The following is a 20,445-nucleotide window of genomic DNA, read 5'->3' as shown; positions in this document are numbered from 1 at the left end:
TTGATGGCAAATTCTTGAAAGTTTAAAGGATATATCCTTTGAAAAAAAAAGTCAGAATGTGATCTAAGTGAGGTAGAATCTACTAATTGGATTGATAGGTAGGTAAGTGGTGGATTAGAGCCATTTTGGGACCTTTTTGAATGTTATAGTTTTAGAAAATTAGCCAGAGAAAAGGCTAAGACCTAAAACATTCTATTCACTGTCTTTTTGACTGCTCACAAAGGAACCTCTCCATGTGTCCACCTACGATTTGAACTGGACAGTGGACAGCGACGTGTTCTTCAAATTGATTTTTCAATTTTTTGCGAATTTTTGAAAATTCAAAATCAACTTGCAAAAAGTGATAAAAATAAGTTCTGATAATAACATGTATCAGCTACCCCGAAACGAATTTCATCATTTCCAGTCATTCCAGACCCTGCAGGACGATTTTCGATTTCTTCAGAATTTTAAAATTTCTCCAGAAGACGTAAAAATTAATTTTAACAGCTAAAATTCAAGTTGTAGCTCATTTTTGACCTGTTCGAAGGGTTTATCCACATTTTAGCCAATTAATTTCCAGACTATATGGACTCTTCGTGTGTTTTTTTTAACCCAGCTAACAGAAAAAAATTCAAAAATTACAATACATACATATTTATAGAGAATTTTTTGAAATTAATACGAATGGTTGCACCTTGCCTGAAACTAAACCCCAAGAATCCGAATTTCACCATTTACGGCCACTCTGGAGCCTCCAGCGTGAGTTTTGATTTCTCCAGAATTTGAAAATTTCTCCACAAAGCGTGGAAATTGTTTTGATGGTACATACGCTACATTTTTAATGATAAAGTTAACTATTGGTTGTTCAAAAAACACCCTGAAGTTGGCCGCCAGAAAATCGGCTCAAATGTGAATTAACTTTTTAAATAGGCGGAATTTAAGACTCTACATATAGATTTTCTGCTGGTCAAATTAATTTACACGCCTTCTGGAGAAATTTTAAAATTCTGGAGGAATCTAAAATGAAGCCGGCCGCGGCTTTTTAACAAGTTTTCAGGTCAAAACCCGAATCTATGACTTTATTTTCAGACGACTTTTCATGACCCTTTCTTCTGACAACACAATCTCGAGATAAAGCATATTTGACTCCCTTGCTGTTTTTGAATTTGAAAAAAAATAATAATTTTGTGTAAAGATTTTCATAAAAATCAAATCATATAATTCCTAGCATGAAAGAAAATTCAAATAAATACGACAAATTTTGGTGAAAAAAATGACCATTATAATGTACTTTCAGCGCAAAATGGCAATTTCAGATCAATTAAAGAAAATCAAGAGAATTATTCATTTCAAAAGGCAACAAAAATAACTTCTAGTGAAAAAAAAATGTGACAATTTGTTGTGAAAAAAACTACCACTTACTTGATTTGTAGTGAAAAACGTTTCAATAATAATTACCGGTGTACAAAATGTGGCCAATTTTAGTTACTATGTAAAAAAGACTTTCCGGTAAAAAAATAGCAATTTTTGGTGAAAAAAAAAACAATTTTCGATTGTTAGTGAAGAAGTGTTCACTGAGGAGAGGGGGGTGACTATCATTGATAAAAAAAAAAATGAGTACATAATTTCCATTTCAATGAAGAAAAAAATTGAAATGGTTTAAAGAAAATGTTACGATTCTCAACACTTTTGCAAAGTTATTTTCATCATTTTTGAAAATTCAAGAACCTTGATCACTTAAACAGAAGAGAAGAAATAATAATTATAACACATCTACGAGTAAGTCACTCTAAAATCACACACAACCATCTCTATCAAAAAATTCCTAACCCCCCCTCCGTCAATTCTGTGAAAATGAACCTACATCGATCCAACATTTACTATTTACCTGCCATAAATTACAGCAAACAAGACTATCTCTCCAAATAGACCCAAATTCAATGACTACTATCCCAGACAACCCTTCTGAAATCCAAAAATTCATAACCCTACTAAAAAACACCAACCTAATAAACCGAATCTAAACCCCTTCCTTCATGGGTGTAATAATCCTGCAATTATAAACACCCCCCCCCCCCAAAAAAAAAAAAAGATTTAGATAAAAATAACAAAAATGAAAAACAGATTTATTTAGATACTTATTATGTTTTATGATTTTTTATAAAATTCTTGGCAAATGCATGACATGGTCAGAAATTGAACACACACCGCTGCAATTTTTAATGCTGATATGAGTACAACTGAGACTACACTGGTACTATCAATGTCAGCTCTCTTCTCATAAGTACCTGAAAAATTTCAGACGATTTCTTGTTTCAAGAATGTTCATAAATTTGCTCGAGAATAACCGTGTTCGCACGAATCTGAACGAACTTGGACATGAAAATTATTTTGGTATGCCTTGAGCAACGTAACGCGCCTCGACACAGGTGGAATAAAAATCGACTCGAGAATTTATTCTTTGCCAGTTTTCAAAGATAATTGAGCAAAAAGATGATAAAAAGAATTAAAAATATACCTGTCAAGTTTATTTATGCACCTGGTATTGTAAGCAGGTTTATCTGAGCGGAAAAATTATTTCCCATCAATTTTTTCATTTAATTTTTAAAACTATAAGTTTCTCCGCGTTGAAATTTTTAAGCTGTTATTCCGCTCGAAGTGACCAGGTGTTGAACTTTAGAAAATCTTCTAATTTGAAGTTTTGTCGGAATTTATTAATTGAAAATCATATTTCGAAAAGTTTAACATCTCGGCAAACGTCGGAAAGCTTCGAGAGAGCTTCTATCGATGAAATATAATTTCACCATCTCTCAAAAATACCTTCTACCTTTACAGATTCCACGCTCGCTACTGTCCCGAATGACAGAAATCATCGAAATTCGTGACCTAAATTACAAAACGATAGTACCCATCGAATTTACTCCACTCGTAAGTGGTAATTTCCTTGTTATACTGGTACACCTTAGCAATTTTTTGCTGTTTTTTTCATTCGTGTAACATGAAAACAATCCGCTTCGGGGAATTTTTTTTCATAACAGAAATGATGCACCTACTCGTGCATCATTTTTAATACACATTATGTAAATGCAACTTGAAATAATAATATAGAATTAATTTATGAGATACGCTAATTGCCACGAACTTTTTAGAAAACGTTTAGGTACCTTGTTCGTGGAAACGACGAAATTTCCTGTTTTAAGCAACTTCGTTTATTTCGCTATGTCAAAAAAATTCCCTCGTTGAATTTTTTATGAAACTATAGCGGAGAAGAGAATAGATTAAAGGCCTTTCAGCGTGAACACATCTGAATCAATTTTCACAAAATCACAATACCAAATTATATTATGAAATGAAATCGGTGCCGGCGTGAAAATGACTTCGTATCTTATTCTTCGTTTTGATAGCTTCTTTAAAATGTGCAAGATCGTCTAATTAAAACTTCCTGGCTCGGCATGTCGTAGTCGCGTCGTGTCGCATTTTCAAGCCATTCTACAGAATAACTAAGTATACAAGTCAACGATTCTTTGAAAACTACGCTGAATATTTTTGAGCGTTTCGCGTTACCTATAAAATTAAAAAAAAAGTCTGAAAAATGATTCGGAAATTTGATACTAAATGCATCGCGTAGCGGTAAATTTCATTCGTTTTACCGCACAAGATGCATTTATTCAAAGTGTAGCGAACGTTAATTTTAATCTAATTTAAAAAGAGTAGGCATAAATGTGGTACTTTTTATGATTTTTTTTTTTTGAATTAATGCCCGAGCATAGAAATTATTCATCTGTTATTGTGTGATTTAGGATGAATATTTGAGGAAGAAAAGTTCGTTGCAAAATCACGTATTTGCCATGTAGATTTCCCAGAATTATAAAATTGAAAAACAAAATAAGCTATTTTTCCAAAATACTCAGAAATGAAATGGTATTTTTTCAAAATTGAAAGAGTTGCAAATAATTTGAGAATTTTAGCAATTTCCCAGAAAAAATGGAAAGCCAGAGAAGCAATAAGATGAGTAAATGAAGAATAAGGAAAGTTCTTCCAGTAACTTTTAGACCAAGATCCCATTATGTTTTTGAAGTATCGGCTCCTCCATGGATATCTCAATTCGGATCAAAAATGTCGAGATTTGATTCACGATTCGAATCATATATTTCATCAGATTTCAGTAATTTTCAATTATTTTCATGACATGTAAGAACTTTTTGAGCAATTTTCACGACATTTGGTGATTTTTTATCAGTTCTGTTTATGGTAATTTTCAATAACTTAAAAATCACTTAAACAAATTTCATGATACATATTTTCTATGCAAATTTCGACAAATGTTTATGCAAGTTTTTAGAACCAACACTTGATTAATTTTTAACAATCTCAGCAACTTTCTTGAGACTTTTCATCAAGTTTTGGTAGTTTTTAGATTTTTTTATTTGTCATTCTAACAAGTAACGGTGTTTCAAGTAATTCTTGCGAAGAGTTTTTCCAACTGCATCAATTTTCGACAGCTTACAAAGTGAAGTCCAAACTTTCCTTTTTTTTCATATTTGTTCAATTTCTAAGGCGTTTCATTAATTGTCAATTAGGTAAGCATTTAAGCTATTAAGAGTGCTTTTGTGTCAGTTCAACTTTTTAAACAATTTTCGCAAAATTTCACTCGATTATGTTGATTTTTTTTCAACTGGGAAGTTAGTTAATCATGTAAATTCTGTAAAGAGTTGTTCAGATTGGATGCGGTGAGACGTTGTGCCATCCTGCAGATCTTCTCCCGCTTCTTTTTCAATTGACCTCTTCTCGCAACATTACGTTTTCCACGATGTTTCTTCAGGTTGTGTCCCCAAAAATTTCACAACTCTGACGGATATTTTTGACGATAAGCTTCTTACTTTCACCTACATATTTCATGAAGATCTGATCAAACGTTATCGAAACATGTCTAGGCCTAATAAGACCTGATAATTTTCCTTTGGATACTCAGAAGTTTCCAGATCTGATCATACCCAATTTTTTTCGTCTAGTATCAACCCACTAGGTAATATCAAGTACGTAATACTTATACATTAAAATGTATTGAAATTAAAACCACTCATTTAAACCACTTGAGATATTCACCAGACACCCCCTCCCCCTTCATTCCATCACATTCGTCTTATAATTTAAAACAGTCGCCATATTACCATGTTAAGTCTGCTAACACAACACCATTCCATGAAATCTGCACAGAAAAGAAATCTCGTCTAGAGATTGTATTGTTTCGAAATACGGAAAAAAACGAAGCACTAGTTTCTTTCAAAAAATAAAACAGTCTTAACTGAAAACTTTGTAAATCAGTAAACAAAAACGGAAGTGAAAACGAACAAATCCTCGCCCAGGCACTCTTACTCTGCATTCGATGAATACTGTTGAAAGTTTGGTTAATAATAAAAAATTAAGATTCATTCCTCTTTTGAAAAGTTCACAGAAATATTTACTCAAAGAACAAAAAAAAACTCCTGTTCAAAACAAAGCGAGTTCTTTTACATTTTTCATTATCTAACTATTGCTAAAGAAGAAAAAAAAATTGGCTTCTTCGAAAACGCTATTTAACAATAACTTTTAATGTATTCGTGTTTCTTTGGATGGTTGGGAGGGGAGAGTAAAGAAAAGAAAGAACCTCAACAATTACCTATATTCAAAGGCGAAATAAAAAACATCGATGAAAACTGTACCGGTGTAGACTATACGTATACTTTAATACCTATACGCTTATTCAATTGCATACTTATACCCTTTTTGAAAGGCGCGATTCTCGTATTCGAAAACGTTGATTCATCGGATTCGTGCAAAAAAATTATCCGTTAAATTGCCATTTTCAACTAGAAAACGTACGTACTACGTACCTCTACCTATATTCCATTGAGTTGGCGCGAATATATACGCGGCTATATATGTACGATATGTATTTATTTCATGTATTACAATACCGCGTGCTCTCTCATAAAATCCATGTGAATAATTTTCGAATTATTTAACCATAAATAATAGTTCTTAACCTTTATACGAAATAATTTAAACCTTCTAAACCTGAATTGTTATTTAAATGCAACGATACCATTTATACTAAGTTGGAGATAAATTAGTTATTATTTCGCCACTTTCTTCCTAATGCATCCCATAGGCTTTCGTAGCAAATTCAAAAATATCAAAAGCACGATTACGTGTTTTATACTCTCTACCCTCATACATCAACTCGCTAAAATTCTACTCCGACCATATACAACGAGCTGCTGTGGTTAAGATTGTGATACAGACCTTTAATTCTACGTGTAACGACAATTTAAATTATCAAAACGAAATGCCTAACGCCGCACCACGTGCCACGAGTAAATTTATACACACTTTTGTTATACGACCAAAACCCACATTTTGCAACCTGTACAATACCTACTGATGCTCATTGCTCATCTTTTTAGCCTACTTCTCGTGTATCCAAATTTCGGTTAATTAATATATAAAGGCATGGCGATGGCGATGGCGATGGAGATGGCGCCGCGTACCTACTCGAGACTGTTACGTCACAAATGACCGCGTAATAGATTCACGCGAGAGCGAGAAGTGTATTCCATTCAATATCATCATACTAGTAGTACGTAGAAAGGTTTTATGCGTGAACATTGTTTCGAATATTTCACTGTCTCAGAAACAGCTTGCAGGATTTCTAATACACCGACATATTAACGCTTTTACGCAAGAAAATTATTGAAACAAATATCGTGTTAGTAGTCGATTAATTAGTGAATCGCCCCCAGTTGAGATATGTACCTACTCGCAATGCTTAGTGAGCCATGAGCTATGGCAAAGGTACCTAACAAACAATACAACTGATGCAAATCATGTTTCGATGGTTTGACAACAGACATTAGCAGGGTATATGCATTGTGAATTAAGCAATTTGAAAAATACATCATTTGTACTTACAACGTTTGAGCGCACGGAATTGTTGAAAATGCTCTTTGCATTGGTCAAAAATTCTAACGTTCATTCTCAAAATTCCCACAGAAATTCCAACCGTTTCATCACGATGATTGGTCATCTTTTCAAACAACATAATTTAATATTCTGAAACAAAGAGTGACATTTTTACGATTTGATTAGCACAATATAACGTTCCTTAAAATAAATCATAAGAATTTAGTAAGTGGATTTTTCTAATTTATCATGGAGCCTATGGCAAAATACTGATTCTCACCAGAACTTGAAAATTTTTAGCTGTAGGTAAACCTGATCCTCGGGCATTTCAAAATATTTCAATGGGATAAACTACAGTTGGAGGGAGAAAATTCCGATCAGAAAGTTCGAAGACGAGACGACAGTTTTTTTCAATCAACCATTGAAGTATAGAAAAATCATGAACTTTCATAAATTATTCTATAAAAAGTCAATCAACTAGCTAGAGTTTAATATTTTTTTGCATTAAAAGTAATGAAACCACTACAATTCGTCAACTTCGACCGAGCTGAAATTTGGCTCACTGACAAATCATTTTACCAAGACCTCAGAATCAAATTTTCAGCTGCCGAAGTTGATTAACGCCTTTTGGAGCAGTTTGAAATTTCTGGAGAAAAGCAAACTCAAAATGGTAGCAATAGATTTGTGAGGGGGAGAGGTCTACTTTAGGAGGATAGGCGAAGTTTCGAGCAATTTGTTGCAAAAATTGACAATTTTGTAAATTTTTTTTTCAATTTGAGATTTTTAATTTTGTAAAAAAAATATCTACTTTTCAAATCGTCACTTCGGATTTTTGTTTCATTGGCTCTAATCAATTTGGAATATCAATCATATGATTGGATCAAATTTTCAGCTGCATAAGTTAATTAGGTATAACGCCTTTTGGAGGGATTTGTAATAGCTGGGGAAAGGTCCAACTTCTGCTGGAGGCTCCAGGTCCGTCCAAAAATGATGGAAATCGCCTTGGGGGAGGGGAGACGACTTAAGAAGATATATAGGCGAAGTTTCGAGCAATTTGTTGCAAAAATTGACAATTTTGTAAATTTTTTTTTCAATTTGAGATTTTTAATTTTGTAAAAAAATATCTACTTTTCAAATCGTCACTTCGGATTTTCGTTTCATTGGCTCTAATCAATTTGGAATATCAATCATATGATTGGATCAAATTTTCAGCTGCATAAGTTAATTAGGTATAACGCCTTTTGGAGGGATTTGTAATTGCTGGGGAAAGGTCCAACTTCTGCTGGAGGCTCCAGGTCCGTCCAAAAATGATGGAAATCGCCTTGGGGGGAGGGGAGTCGACTTAAGAAGATATATAGGCGAAGTTTCGAGCAATTTGTTGCAAAAATTGAAAATTTTGGAGTTTTTTTTTGAGATTTTTCAACTTGTAAAAAAATATAATTTCAGATTTTTGATTCACTGACCGTAATCGATTTGGAATACGAGACTTGGAGAAAAGTCAATTTTTGCTGGAGGCTCTCCAGATCGGCTGAAAAATAAGTCAATCGATTCGGGGGGGGTCGACTTTCGTATACAAACCAAGTTTCAGTTTTTTATCTCCAAGTATGTTTACTTTTTCGTAGAAAATGTTCAAAAAATGGGAAAAAATCGGAAAATTAATTTTGGCAACTGAAAATTTGGATCTGAAGTATCGGTAACATGCTCTTCTAGTGAGTCAAGTTTCACCACGATCAGATCTAACGAGTTGTAGAGGTTCCCTTGTGAGTATAATTTTACCTTTTGCAGTCGCTTTGGTGCCTCCAAAATGAGCTTACTTATACTTAATTCTGTGCAGGATTTCAAAACTTTTCCAAAGTGGCTGAAAATCAACTTGGGAACGACGAAACTCATTTAGCTAATTTATGAGAATTTAAAATGATACATGGAGTTGAAATAATGTGTAGCGTAACATTTTTCAAGTTCTCAAAAGTCAGGCACAGGTAATGTGGAGAATTCGATAATTTTTTTCCATGTTTTCAGAAATCAGGGTCTTAAAATTCAGCGTCTCACGGATCTTGATCTTCAAAATTTTGAACCCCCCCCCCCTCCGGGGCAAAAACATATTCGTGTCAATATCTTTGATAATTTTTACAAAACTATTCTCGAACTGACGAAATAATCTTACTAGGTCAAAGTCATTATAATCTTAAATAAATAACATTTTGGTGCTATTATGGCTGTGAACCAAATTTTTCATTTTCCACTTTTCTCCGCATTTTTCATTTTATTCCTTATGAGGTGATTGAATAACTCTGCAATAAAAAATAACTCAAAACCTCTCTGTGTTAAGTGCCATTTCAACATTTTTTAGTGAAACAGCAACTCCACAAATTAAAAAATTTGCACAAGACTCCTTATTTTCTCTTCTACTCGTATTATTTTCCAAGGAAATTTAGTGAGAAAGAAATGGGAAATTGGATATAAAATATTAAATACGTATTACTCTGCTTCTTTCCCTGAAACCACAAAACTAAATACTTACATACAATTCTCAATCGCGTGAGCTTGAATGATTTTTTTTTTGGTGAAGTTCAATAAGTAAGTACTAACTTATTTACAGGTATTCGCGTTGAAAATTCAAGGATACTTATGCACTCGGTGAAAATTATGTGGGTTAGATAGCGAGTATATTTAGACCATTTTCAATTTCAATTTAAAATAAATGCGTGTCAACACTTGTGGTAAATAGTTGCGAATTTATAACGCGGTCGATGTTTTCGCGATGAGATACGAAAAAAAAAAGGAGAGAAGAAAAAAGGTAATTTTAAAATTAAACTGTGGTTGTCCTTTTGCGGAGATGTTCTTCCGAGCATCATCCGTTGAAAAAGATACATTTTCAAGAGAAATCCTCGTTTATCGAGCGTACGCGTTGTATACCTTACCTACCTACTACCTAGCTACCTATAGTACTTTTACGCATACATCAGAACACTCTTCTTCTCTAAGTGAAAGATATTTCTCGAAGGAACCCTTTACGAATAACAATTGGTAAGAGAAATTTTGACAGCAGTAAAAATGTTAGCTATTAAGTGACTTGCAAATATCGTAATAATAAACGATGACGAAAAAACGGCGCGGCGTCGCGTCGTTCCAAAAAAAAAAAAAAAAAAAAAAAAAATAGAAGAAAAAAAAGAAAAAGAAACCAATTCCATCGAACGTGTGCTTTTCCAATTATCTAACATAAATTACATCTTTATTGATTAAAAATTTAAACGGAAGGTAGCCACTATTTAATAGAATTTTTTTTATGACAAAACGTGATACATTTTTTAATACGTGATTTTCTCGCCCATTGAACGCGATGGCGGCGGCGTTATATTGCGAGCAGAGAAAACGCGCGTACTGGAAAAATGAGCAGCTAGAATATTTTATTCGATTCGTACAAACAAAATTTTACGTGCATTTCGACGCTGATTTTTCTTTCTATACTACGAAATTCGAGCAGCAGAGGGAAAGAGAGAGAGAGAGAAAAAAAAAGGTAACCGAGCGTCACAATTTAGCAGAGCTATATAAAATGGGCAGCGGAGGGGCTAAACCTCGAATAGATTTTGCGGTCGCGCTAATTTTTAATAGAATTTTTGGGCTACACGTTACGCTTGGAATTTTTAATGACAGCGTCATAAAACAGAAAATGCTTACGTAAACGAAAAGGGATTGTAGCCCCGGTGACAGAGATTATTGTTTTGTATCCGCGTTTAATATAAGATATTCTTTTGCGTCGCTACGCCGCGCCGTGTAGAGTGCGTTTTGATGACAACGGTGTTTTTTCCGCAGAAATCGAAAGGTTTTTCTGAAACTTTGCATAGGTATCATTCTGTATCTCGAGCCTGTATCGAGCGTATTCGATATTGAATTATTTATTCGTTGCCCCGTCGTCGTCGAAATCATAATGATACCAATGTGGTCGAGAACGTGTTGTGTTAGAAAGAGAGAAAGTGAAGGAGTGAAAATGTCCAATTTTTACACCTATACCTAACCTAATATAACTACATAACTTTAGTCTTGATTTTCACATTCAGCTATTTTATGTTCACAACCCCTAAAAGCCCAAAAGCCAAGTTTACAGGTGTTATTGTTGATTTGTCGATGTTTTATGAATTTTTCAAATTTTGAGTTGTAGATTCGTGAAATGCTGTGTAAAAGATACGTTTTCAGCTGACATCTCGTCAATTGTTGACCGTATTGAAAATTTGATAAGCCCATCAATGATTGGGAATTTTACTATCTACAATTTCGCTTCTCAATTTTTTTTTAGTGAAATGCTTATTTTTCAGGTAAAATATAGCAAAAAGTATAAAACTTGGTAGGCCCAATAAAAGCAAGTTTTTTTGTTAATTTTTGACACAAAAGTCAGCATTTTTTGAAATTTTTGGCCAGAAGGCAACATGTTGACAATTCTAGCAAAAGGCAGAGTTTTTTCTGGAAATTTTTGACAAAAAAGACTTTTTTTATGCAATAGTTGGTGATGATAGTGTTACTTACAGATATGTAGTTGATGGATAGTGGATGGTGGTTGATCAGGATTACAAAAGTTTGAAAAAGTTACAAAACTTTAGCAAAAAATTTTATTGCAAAAAAATTACCAAAAAAAAATTTTCACGCATTTAGCGTGAGAAGACCGACTTTTCGTAAAATAAAAATCTTTTACGAACGAATTGATCCACTTTTTTTTTTAAACATTCATTCGCGAACGAATCGATTCGTACAAGTGACTCGTTCGCGAACGAATCGATTCGTACAAGTGACTCGTTCGCGAACGAATCGATTCGTACAAGTGACTCGTTCGCGAACAAATCGATTCGTACAAGTGACTCGTTCGCGAACGAATCGATTCGTACAAGTGACTCGTTCGCGAACGAATCGATTCGTACAAGTGACTCGTACGCGAACGAATAAATTCATATAGGTGACTCGTTCGCGAACGAATCGATTCGTATAGGTGACTCGTTCGCGAACGAATCGATTCATTTATTCAATTTTTGGTGAATAATTCACGAACGAATTGAATCACTTTTTGTGAATCATTCGCGAACGAATTGAATCACTTTTTGTGAATCATTCGCGAACGAATTAAATCACTTTTTGTGAATCATTCGCGAACGAATTGACTTTCGTTTGTGAATCATTCGCGAACGAATTGATTCGTATTAGTGACTCATTCAAAGAATTGATCGATTCGTTGGCGAATGGTTCTAGCTTTCAAAAAAATGATCAATTCGTTCATGAATGATTCACCAAAAATTGAGTAAATGAATCGATTCGTTCGCGAACGAGTCCTACAGCAACAAATACAATACTTCACTTTTCTAACGAAAAGTCGGTAATAGGTAGTTGACATCCATATAAATTACATTTAATGATGCAAGAATCCATCCCCCCCCACAAAACAATTCCAATTTAAATGTAATAATGAATACTGATCAGAACTTTGACAATTTTAGCAAAAATTGAGACATTTTGGCAATTTTGACAAAATGATTTTCTGGCAAAAAAGCAAAGCTTTCCAATAATTTTTAGCAATTCCTGGCAAAAAGCGAAACATTTGGATAACTTTGGGAATTATTTGCAAGAGTGACCATTTTCAGCATTTATTCGCGAGAAACCATGCTTTTTGAAGAATTTTATGAAAGGCGAGACGTTTTACTATTTTTGGCAGAAAGAAAGACCTTGATAATTTTCGCAGATGGCAGGATATTTTGATCGTAACGCTGAAAAGGCAGTTATAGCCAGTAGAAAAATAATGAAAAAAGTATACACTTCCGCAAATTATACTGCACTTGTTGAAAAGTACATAATTATACATTTTAATGGATTTTAAAATTTTTTTTCAAAAATAAGTTACTTTGGTGACCAAAATTAAAAAAAAAACACACACAAAAGTTACTTACAGTAGCTTTAGTAACTTTGTAATTACGAGCCTTGTTTGATATGTACAACGGATGATGGTTTTCTTGGGGTGGAGGGGGGTGGTCGTATTTTGATTTTTTTTTAGTGAAATATACAATACGACCCATTAGGATGAATCGAAAAAAAAAATATTGGGTGATTTTGACAAAATTCAGTAAAGATGCTTCAAGTATATTTTCAATAGAAAGTAGACTCAGAAAAAAGTTCAAATCTGAAAATGCCCTCCAGAGAAATGGGTCTTCAAAGAGGCTTAAAGAGGGAGAAATTTCTAGGAAAATTGTAAATTTTTTCGCTCTAGCCTCTATCCAATCTGTTTTGAAAAAAATTGCTCGGTTCCCAAAGATGGCAAGTATGTTTTATGATATTCTGCATCAACATAAGTCATCGCCATCAAAATCCAGGAGTTCACTTTTAGGATTCTGAACGGTCAAAAATCTGCAAATTGCTAATTTTTGGATAAATTCACATTTTTAAACTTTTTTTTCTAGAATATTTCGTATTAATTGCATGTGCCAAAACAACATAAGGTATCATTTATGAAATCGAAGAAATATCCCGTAACGCAGTGGTATCAACTTTTTGGTCATTATTATGGCCAATTTCAAAAAATATACTTAGGTATGTTTTTGGCATTTTTCCTGATTTTTGGAAATTAGCAATACTGCATGACCAAAAAATTGGTACCATCGCGTTCCGAGATGTTTCCCCGATTTCATAAATGATAACTTTCGATGTTTTGGTATCAAAATAAGAATTTCTCCAAAAGTAAGATAGATTCATGTTTCCCTTCCCACTACCTGAGCTGAAAAATGTTCTGAGAAACAGTCAACTTAAAATGAGGATCTCTACTAGTTTTGTTCAAGATCAGCTGCGATTTTTTTTCGTTCGATCCACTCTAATGAGTAATGACTTATTTTTTGTCAAAATTGGTCGAGTAAAATTTTAAATGAAAAATTCATAACTTTACTATTTTTGAGAAAAAGTGGTCTTAATCAAGAACTACTCAATATAATACAGGTCTGAAACATTGATGGGCAAAGTATCCCGATAATACATACCATAGTTGATTTCACCATTCGCATCCTCCTAGGTCCTCTTAACATGATGTTTTAATAGCGTTCGCTTTATTCTTGATGTTTTTAAATTGGATTATAGTATATGACAAAAAGAAGTGGCGAATTCAAATAAGATATGATGCATGGTGTAAAATTTATTATCGAAGAATATGGAGTTTACAAGTTTAATCTAAAAACCCTCGGTTTCATTTTACACCTGCGGTTCCGAATATAATCGTTCTTCGTAGAAAACTTTATTATCGCGTTTAGTTTGTGGAAGCTTGAATTTCACGATGCATTTGCTCGCAACATAAAGTTTTAATTGTTTTCTATGTATTATTTTTCGCCGACGACGGCGATGGCGGCGAAGACGTACGCCACGTGTTATTTTTTGATTTATTAATAGCCGACGACAACATACGTTAACGCTGATTATTTTTCATTACAGGAAAAGGTGGTGTTGATGAGGAAGTGAAGTACCCAGCTATGGATACCTCTTGGCTGGGAGAATGTCTAGTGAAACTGATAAAATGGAAATACGGAAACGCCGTTCAAATACAAGATCTGCAAAATTTAGAATACGATCCAGGAGGCTCGCTGTGCAAATGCTTTCGCTCGCTCACCACATATTCAAACACCGTGATCCTGATTGCATTTTCATTCGCTGTCGTCACGGCCAGCGGCCAATACGTCAACAATGGAATCAACAGCCCGTATTCGAATAATTCGTCAAAATTACAACCTAGCTTAGGCACCAGTGTGTTCGTAGATAAAAATTACGCGCTAGATGTATCCGCAATACAAATCAGTCATCTCGCTGTGTCGCCGATACCCTTAAAAGTGCCAACCAGTTCGGTGTTTAGTGGCTTTCCTAAAATTTCTACTTTTAATTTTAATCAAAAAAACCACATATCTAACGGTAGTGTCGATGATAATTCTTTAGCTTCTTCCGATTCGTTAAATAGTACCAAATTAGTGCCCGATGACGAGTTCGAATTTAGTTCGACCGTTTCCGCGATCATATTGTCGATGAATGATTCGCAAATACCTCGCTACAGTAATAGGACGCCTCATTTTATCGAAACCGATGGCGACGAAACTAGTTATTTTGGTGTTTTATCCGTTATTTTAGGTTTGATGATTCTTCTCACTATTGTAGGTGAGTACTCGCCAATGCGAATTTGTTTTATTATCCATAATTAATTATAATCGATAATGTAAGTTACTCATACCATAAGATAGGTAGTTGATACATAATAAGCTACACCTATAGGTAAATGTACCAGACATGATAATTTGAGACATTCTGAAAATGAATCATTAGAAAGAAAATCAAAAGTTATGATAAAATACTAGAGGAGAAGGTACAAATATGGACTCACTCTAGCTTTTTGGCTACCATTCAAAAGGCCAAGGACTCTAGCATATTGTGTAATTTTTTTTTTTTTTTGTTGAAAACTCACTGAGAACTTTGAAATTTAGAAAAGTGACATAAAATGGTACAAAATATGAACGCGGGTACAAATACGGACCCCCTAAAAAATTTCTAAAAATTGCAGAAAATGATGCGAAAATATATTTAAAGACGTTTTTTAACTTGGATAAATAGGTATGAAAAAAACATCGAATACATGAAAATAAACATCAAATACATGCATGAAAAAACATCAAAATTAAAAAAAATTGATTTTCATAAGAAAAAACCGGACTTTCTGGATTTTACTTCTAAAGTGGCCCGTATCATAGTTTCTTTGTCCCATTTCCACCTTTTAGGACTTCTCTTCTTCATTGATTGCTGTTTCCTTGGCATTCTCGAAAAAATTATACAAAAAAATTTTTGGGTCCGTATTTATATACCCACATAAAAAAACGAGTCAGTTTATGAAAAATGGAAAAAAATACAAAAATCGAGTAACATAATGACAAGTATGAAAGTATATTCTGAAAGTATACATTGAAAGCTACTTACTTCGCTAATAATTTTTTTTCTGAGCGTTATTGGAAGTACATACATCAATTTTTGAATGAAAACAGTATAAAATTTGGGAAAACTTTAATTGAACGACAGATTAAGAGAATTGCATGACAGGAAAATCCCACGACGAAATCATGTCTTTGAACGACAGCAATTCAACGACCGTTTTGATCATTAAAACGACAACATTGAACAACAGACCTCGAACGACAACCATAGAAAATTCACGCCGCGAGAAAGGGAATGCACGACGAACATGGGAAAGCCTGACAAAATTATTTCAATTGCCCGACAACGCAAATCATTCGAAAATGTGGCTCAACAGTAATGAAAATAACATTTTTTCACACTTTTCAAGTTTGGATTCTCCAAAATTTTGGCTCTGACAAAATTTTCACCTTTTCACAAGCATTTTATTCAACTTACATGTATTTGGCTCAATTTAGTGTATGAGTAGGTACATTTATTTTTAAAAAAAGTACACATGATTTTATTCCTTCGTTACCCCCCCCCCCTCCTCCCTCAATCATAGCCACAAAAAACCCGGCGTCAAATCCCTGTAACTTTGAAAGTGCCTCATCCGTACCTGTGTGCTAGTAGAAGCAGAGATGGAATCGATTATAATCGATGCTACATCGATGATTTTCTTCAAAATAATCGGAAATAATCGATTAATCGACGGCCAAACACAGCAAAACATGACGTCATGCGGAACGATAGGTACCTTGGACCATTGCAACTTAACCATTGACCAATGAAAAAGCCTGAAATATTAGTACAATATAGGTAGCGCCAAGATTCGATTAATCGGCCGATTAATCGATGCTGTCCGATTATTTTAATCGGTAATCGTTCCATCTCTGAGTAGAAGCAAAAAATGAGCCTCTAGGGTAGAAGAGGAAGAGAGGTAGGCCAAACAAGGCTAAAAATGCACTTCTCATATAATTATTCATACTGTTCTTATGTTACGTTGATATCTTTAATAATTGATTGTTTTTGGAAATTTTAATTTTGTGAAAAAGTTCGTCACTTTTATCATTATGTCGTCGTTTATTTACTAAAGTCGTCAATGCATTTCATTCAATTTGTCGGGCATACGCTGGTGTTCACTTAATTTTTTTGGCGTGCACTTGATGTTTTGTTGTCGTGCAATGGTTGTAAGTAAACTGTTTCCGTCGTTAAAAAAGTGGTTTTGGGACGTTAGCATCTGTCGTGCAAAACACTTTTTTTTGTTGTTCAAATTATTTAATCTGTCGTGCCGATAAATGGCACCCATAAAATTTTCCAATGTCAACAAAAAAAATCACCAAAAAAAACAAATGCTGTTTAGAGACAGGGAAGTTTGCATGGATCTGAAATAAGTAACTAGATTGTAATTCTACCTTCTCCTCTAATAAATGCAACAATCAGACTTTTAGAGGAAATGGGTGGAGGGAGGAATGCAGGTTTTTTCATGTTTTTCGACTTCGAAAACTCTCGCATCCAGAGCCGAGTTCTAGTATATTTTCCACTCTGAACGATTTTTCACTGCTACCCCCTCCCCCACCATTACCCCCACTAGGAAAACCTATCTCAAACAGCAGACCATTTGTGATTTTTCAAGGTCAAAAAACACTAAAAATCCGATTTTTTCCCTCCAAATTGCTCTAGAAGACTGATTTTTGAATATGTTATACAACTTTTGATTTCCTATCAATAAATATCTGAACATGCGCGAATTCTGACTCAAGATCATCCCCACCCAAACCCATTCAACCAACGCCATACCAAGCCTAAACACCTAATTTAAGCAAATTTTATTGAAATCCTTCCGGCTGAGATGTTTTTAGGTTATGGTCCGGCAAAAAAATGAATAAATAAAAAAATATCATACCTACATGTGAAAAATCAAGACCCCCTGGGTCCCAAGATGGACTTTGCGATTGGTCCAACCCGATCAAGGGATTATGATAGGCTATATAGGTAAGTCTGTTTCCTTTGATCTAAGGAAAATCAGGCTGAAAAATCGAAAGAGCATGCAAAAATACACCATCGTATAAGACATCCAGTTGATCCAAGTCGCTTAATTTCATTTTTCAAATTTTTAATCAATTTTCAACAATTCAAAATGGGGTGTGATGTGTGATTTATCGGCACGACAGAAATAGGCGTTCTCACGACGAAAATAGGACATTTTAACGACAAGAAAAGATATTGCACGGGAAAAAAATTATTTCACGACGAGACCACTTCTTGAACGACGATATAAGGTATTGCCCGACACTCCCGACAGAATAATTTAATGCACGTTTCTAATGTTATAACGACAACTTTTTCAGAGCTGTGCAATCAAAAAATCTCTTGAAGGCGGCTCTGAAAGGGCTAAAAATTATGACGAAGCATACAAATACAAGGAGCTGGAAAACTCAAATCATTCTCCAAGTCCAAACAACAGCATAAACGCAGCACCGAAGTATTACAATTTTACGATCACATTATGAAACGTGAAATCCTGACCTGTCACTTAAATTTCATTCTTTCAAATATTTACATAGGCCTTTCTTCCAATCCGAACGGAGAATAACAACAAATCACTATCCATTAGATAATTGGATAGGAGAAAAAACAATAATAAAGTACCTACTCGTATGTAATTCAAAAAAATTCACACTGTAAAACTCTTTTTCACTTACGACATACATAGAATCTTGACCAATTAACCCATCAGCATTTCTATCCATCCTGATTCAAATTATAATTCTCGGTATTTATTTTCACAGATAAATATTTCAAAATTTGAAAAGTCGTAAAAGTGTAGATAATTTCTCACATCTCATCATAATATTCGTAAAAACAGTATAGGTACCTTTACCTACTACCTACATCGATTTTCTTTCTCAACTGCGAATTTTCTCCAGCGTTTCTCGCATTAAGCAAATCGATAATAATTAATTAACCAGTCGTCAATATTCGTACTCGATTTTGCCAAACCATAACGAAAAACAAAAACCCATACCGAATAAAAATTCTCACTTTTGAAAGGCTTCGCGAGTTTCTTTCCAAATCACTAGATAATTACTCCTCCGCACGTTTCACACATTACTCTTCTTCATGTAAACTAAAAGCCATAGCCATTCAGGCTATAGCCTCGGCAACCTCTTTAAATTCTCACAAACCCGCACATCCAGCAGGTACTTGAATTCAGATCAAATGTACGTTACAAACGATACATTTCCTTAAATCCAAGTGAAAACAGAATTATCAAAGGTATAGGTTTACTTGAGTGGTAAAAATAAATTTTTTGCAACTTGAAAAACAAACCGAAATGTTGAAAACTGTTAACACCCGGTACCCTTTTACGGCGAACCTTTAAAATTGGTACTTAAAATCTTGAAAATGTTTGCGGAAGCGTTCATAATGTATTTGCAAGAATTAATTTTTAAAAGGCATCTTTTTAATCTCGCTAAAGCATTTCGTGCTCATTCTGTTTTTGTAAAAGATTCATCAAATTTTAGAAGGCTTTTTTGTAAATTGAAAAAAAAAAAATCAAGACACAATTTTGCACCTTGAAATCGATTTCTGATAGCTATAATATAATAATTGACAAAGAAATTATTTGCTGATTCGGCAGAATACCTAAATTTCCTAAAATAATACGACTTTGAAACTTGAAAACGTTCTTTGTTAATTACACAGTAAAATTCAATTTCAAACGCTGTGCCTATCGAATAATTTGTGGAAAAGGCAATACGATAGGTAGTTACATTAAGAGGGTTTTTCAGTTTCAGCCTATATTCTCGCTCTAAAAAAATTTCAATTTAGAATTTTACGTAGGCTAGGTACCAATAAATATATTCTCTTTCTGGTGTTTTCATTGGAATTTACATTTAAAAGGGGTTTCTAGCGAGATGTTTTAGTCTAACGATGATGAAAAAATTTTCCTTTTGCAATTTTCAACTTTTCACATGCTTCTAGGAAATGTTTTCAAATAATTAAACTAAAATCAATAATATGTAACTGAGTAATTCAATCACGATGCATACAAAATGTGTGTGTAGATAAAACCAAAATCCTCAACTTTTTCTCTTTTTCTGAAAATGAAAATTTATGGAAAGTTGTAATTACATACTTATTATATTAAAGGAGTAGAGATAAGAAAATTTTGAAAATCCCAGTATCCGTTGAAATTTTTTAAATTTTCTAACAAAACAATCAAAAAACCAACGTTACAACGTCCTTATATTATGACTACTCGTAATTTGATTTTCAATGATATTTCCCAACCTAGATTGTAGACAGACACCATCCACAATTCATACCTATTCAATTTACTCCATTATCTTCAGCCCGGAATCAACATAAGACATCCACACAATGTGAAAATGTCGAAGCCAAATAATATTTTATCGTTGCCAATAAGATAATGTTGAGGGTAAAGATTTCATCGACGATAATTTTTTTCCCAATAAATAAACTTGCCAAAAAAAACCAACAACAACAACAAATCATAAAACCACAATATAAAAACAACTCCGAATAGGTAGGTACCTCGGTTTACTGATTTTT

The 20,445-nt window shown here is 33.8% G+C and overlaps 1 protein-coding gene and 1 long non-coding RNA gene across 2 annotated transcripts in view; one reads left to right on the top strand and one right to left on the bottom strand.

Annotated features, from left to right (window-relative positions):
- The window catches only part of LOC135835935 (5-hydroxytryptamine receptor-like), a 185,029-nt gene that overhangs the window by 68,000 nt on the left and 96,584 nt on the right, over positions 1-20,445 (top strand). The window contains exon 3 of the mRNA XM_065350451.1: positions 14,374-15,084. Within this exon, the coding sequence (XP_065206523.1) occupies positions 14,412-15,084 (673 nt within the window). The 5' untranslated portion in view covers positions 14,374-14,411. The remainder of the gene's footprint in view (positions 1-14,373; positions 15,085-20,445) is intronic.
- The window catches only part of LOC135835940 (uncharacterized), a 167,614-nt gene that overhangs the window by 55,750 nt on the left and 91,419 nt on the right, over positions 1-20,445 (bottom strand). Inside the window, exon 3 of the long non-coding RNA XR_010556978.1 lies at positions 6,934-7,074. This is a non-coding gene — a long non-coding RNA (uncharacterized LOC135835940). The remainder of the gene's footprint in view (positions 1-6,933; positions 7,075-20,445) is intronic.

This window comes from Planococcus citri, chromosome 2 (genome assembly GCF_950023065.1).
Source record: "Planococcus citri chromosome 2, ihPlaCitr1.1, whole genome shotgun sequence".
In the NCBI taxonomy this organism is placed as follows: domain Eukaryota; kingdom Metazoa; phylum Arthropoda; class Insecta; order Hemiptera; family Pseudococcidae; genus Planococcus; species Planococcus citri.
The sequence above is the reverse complement of the archived record's forward strand: the minus strand, read 5'-3'. Positions and strand labels throughout refer to the sequence as shown.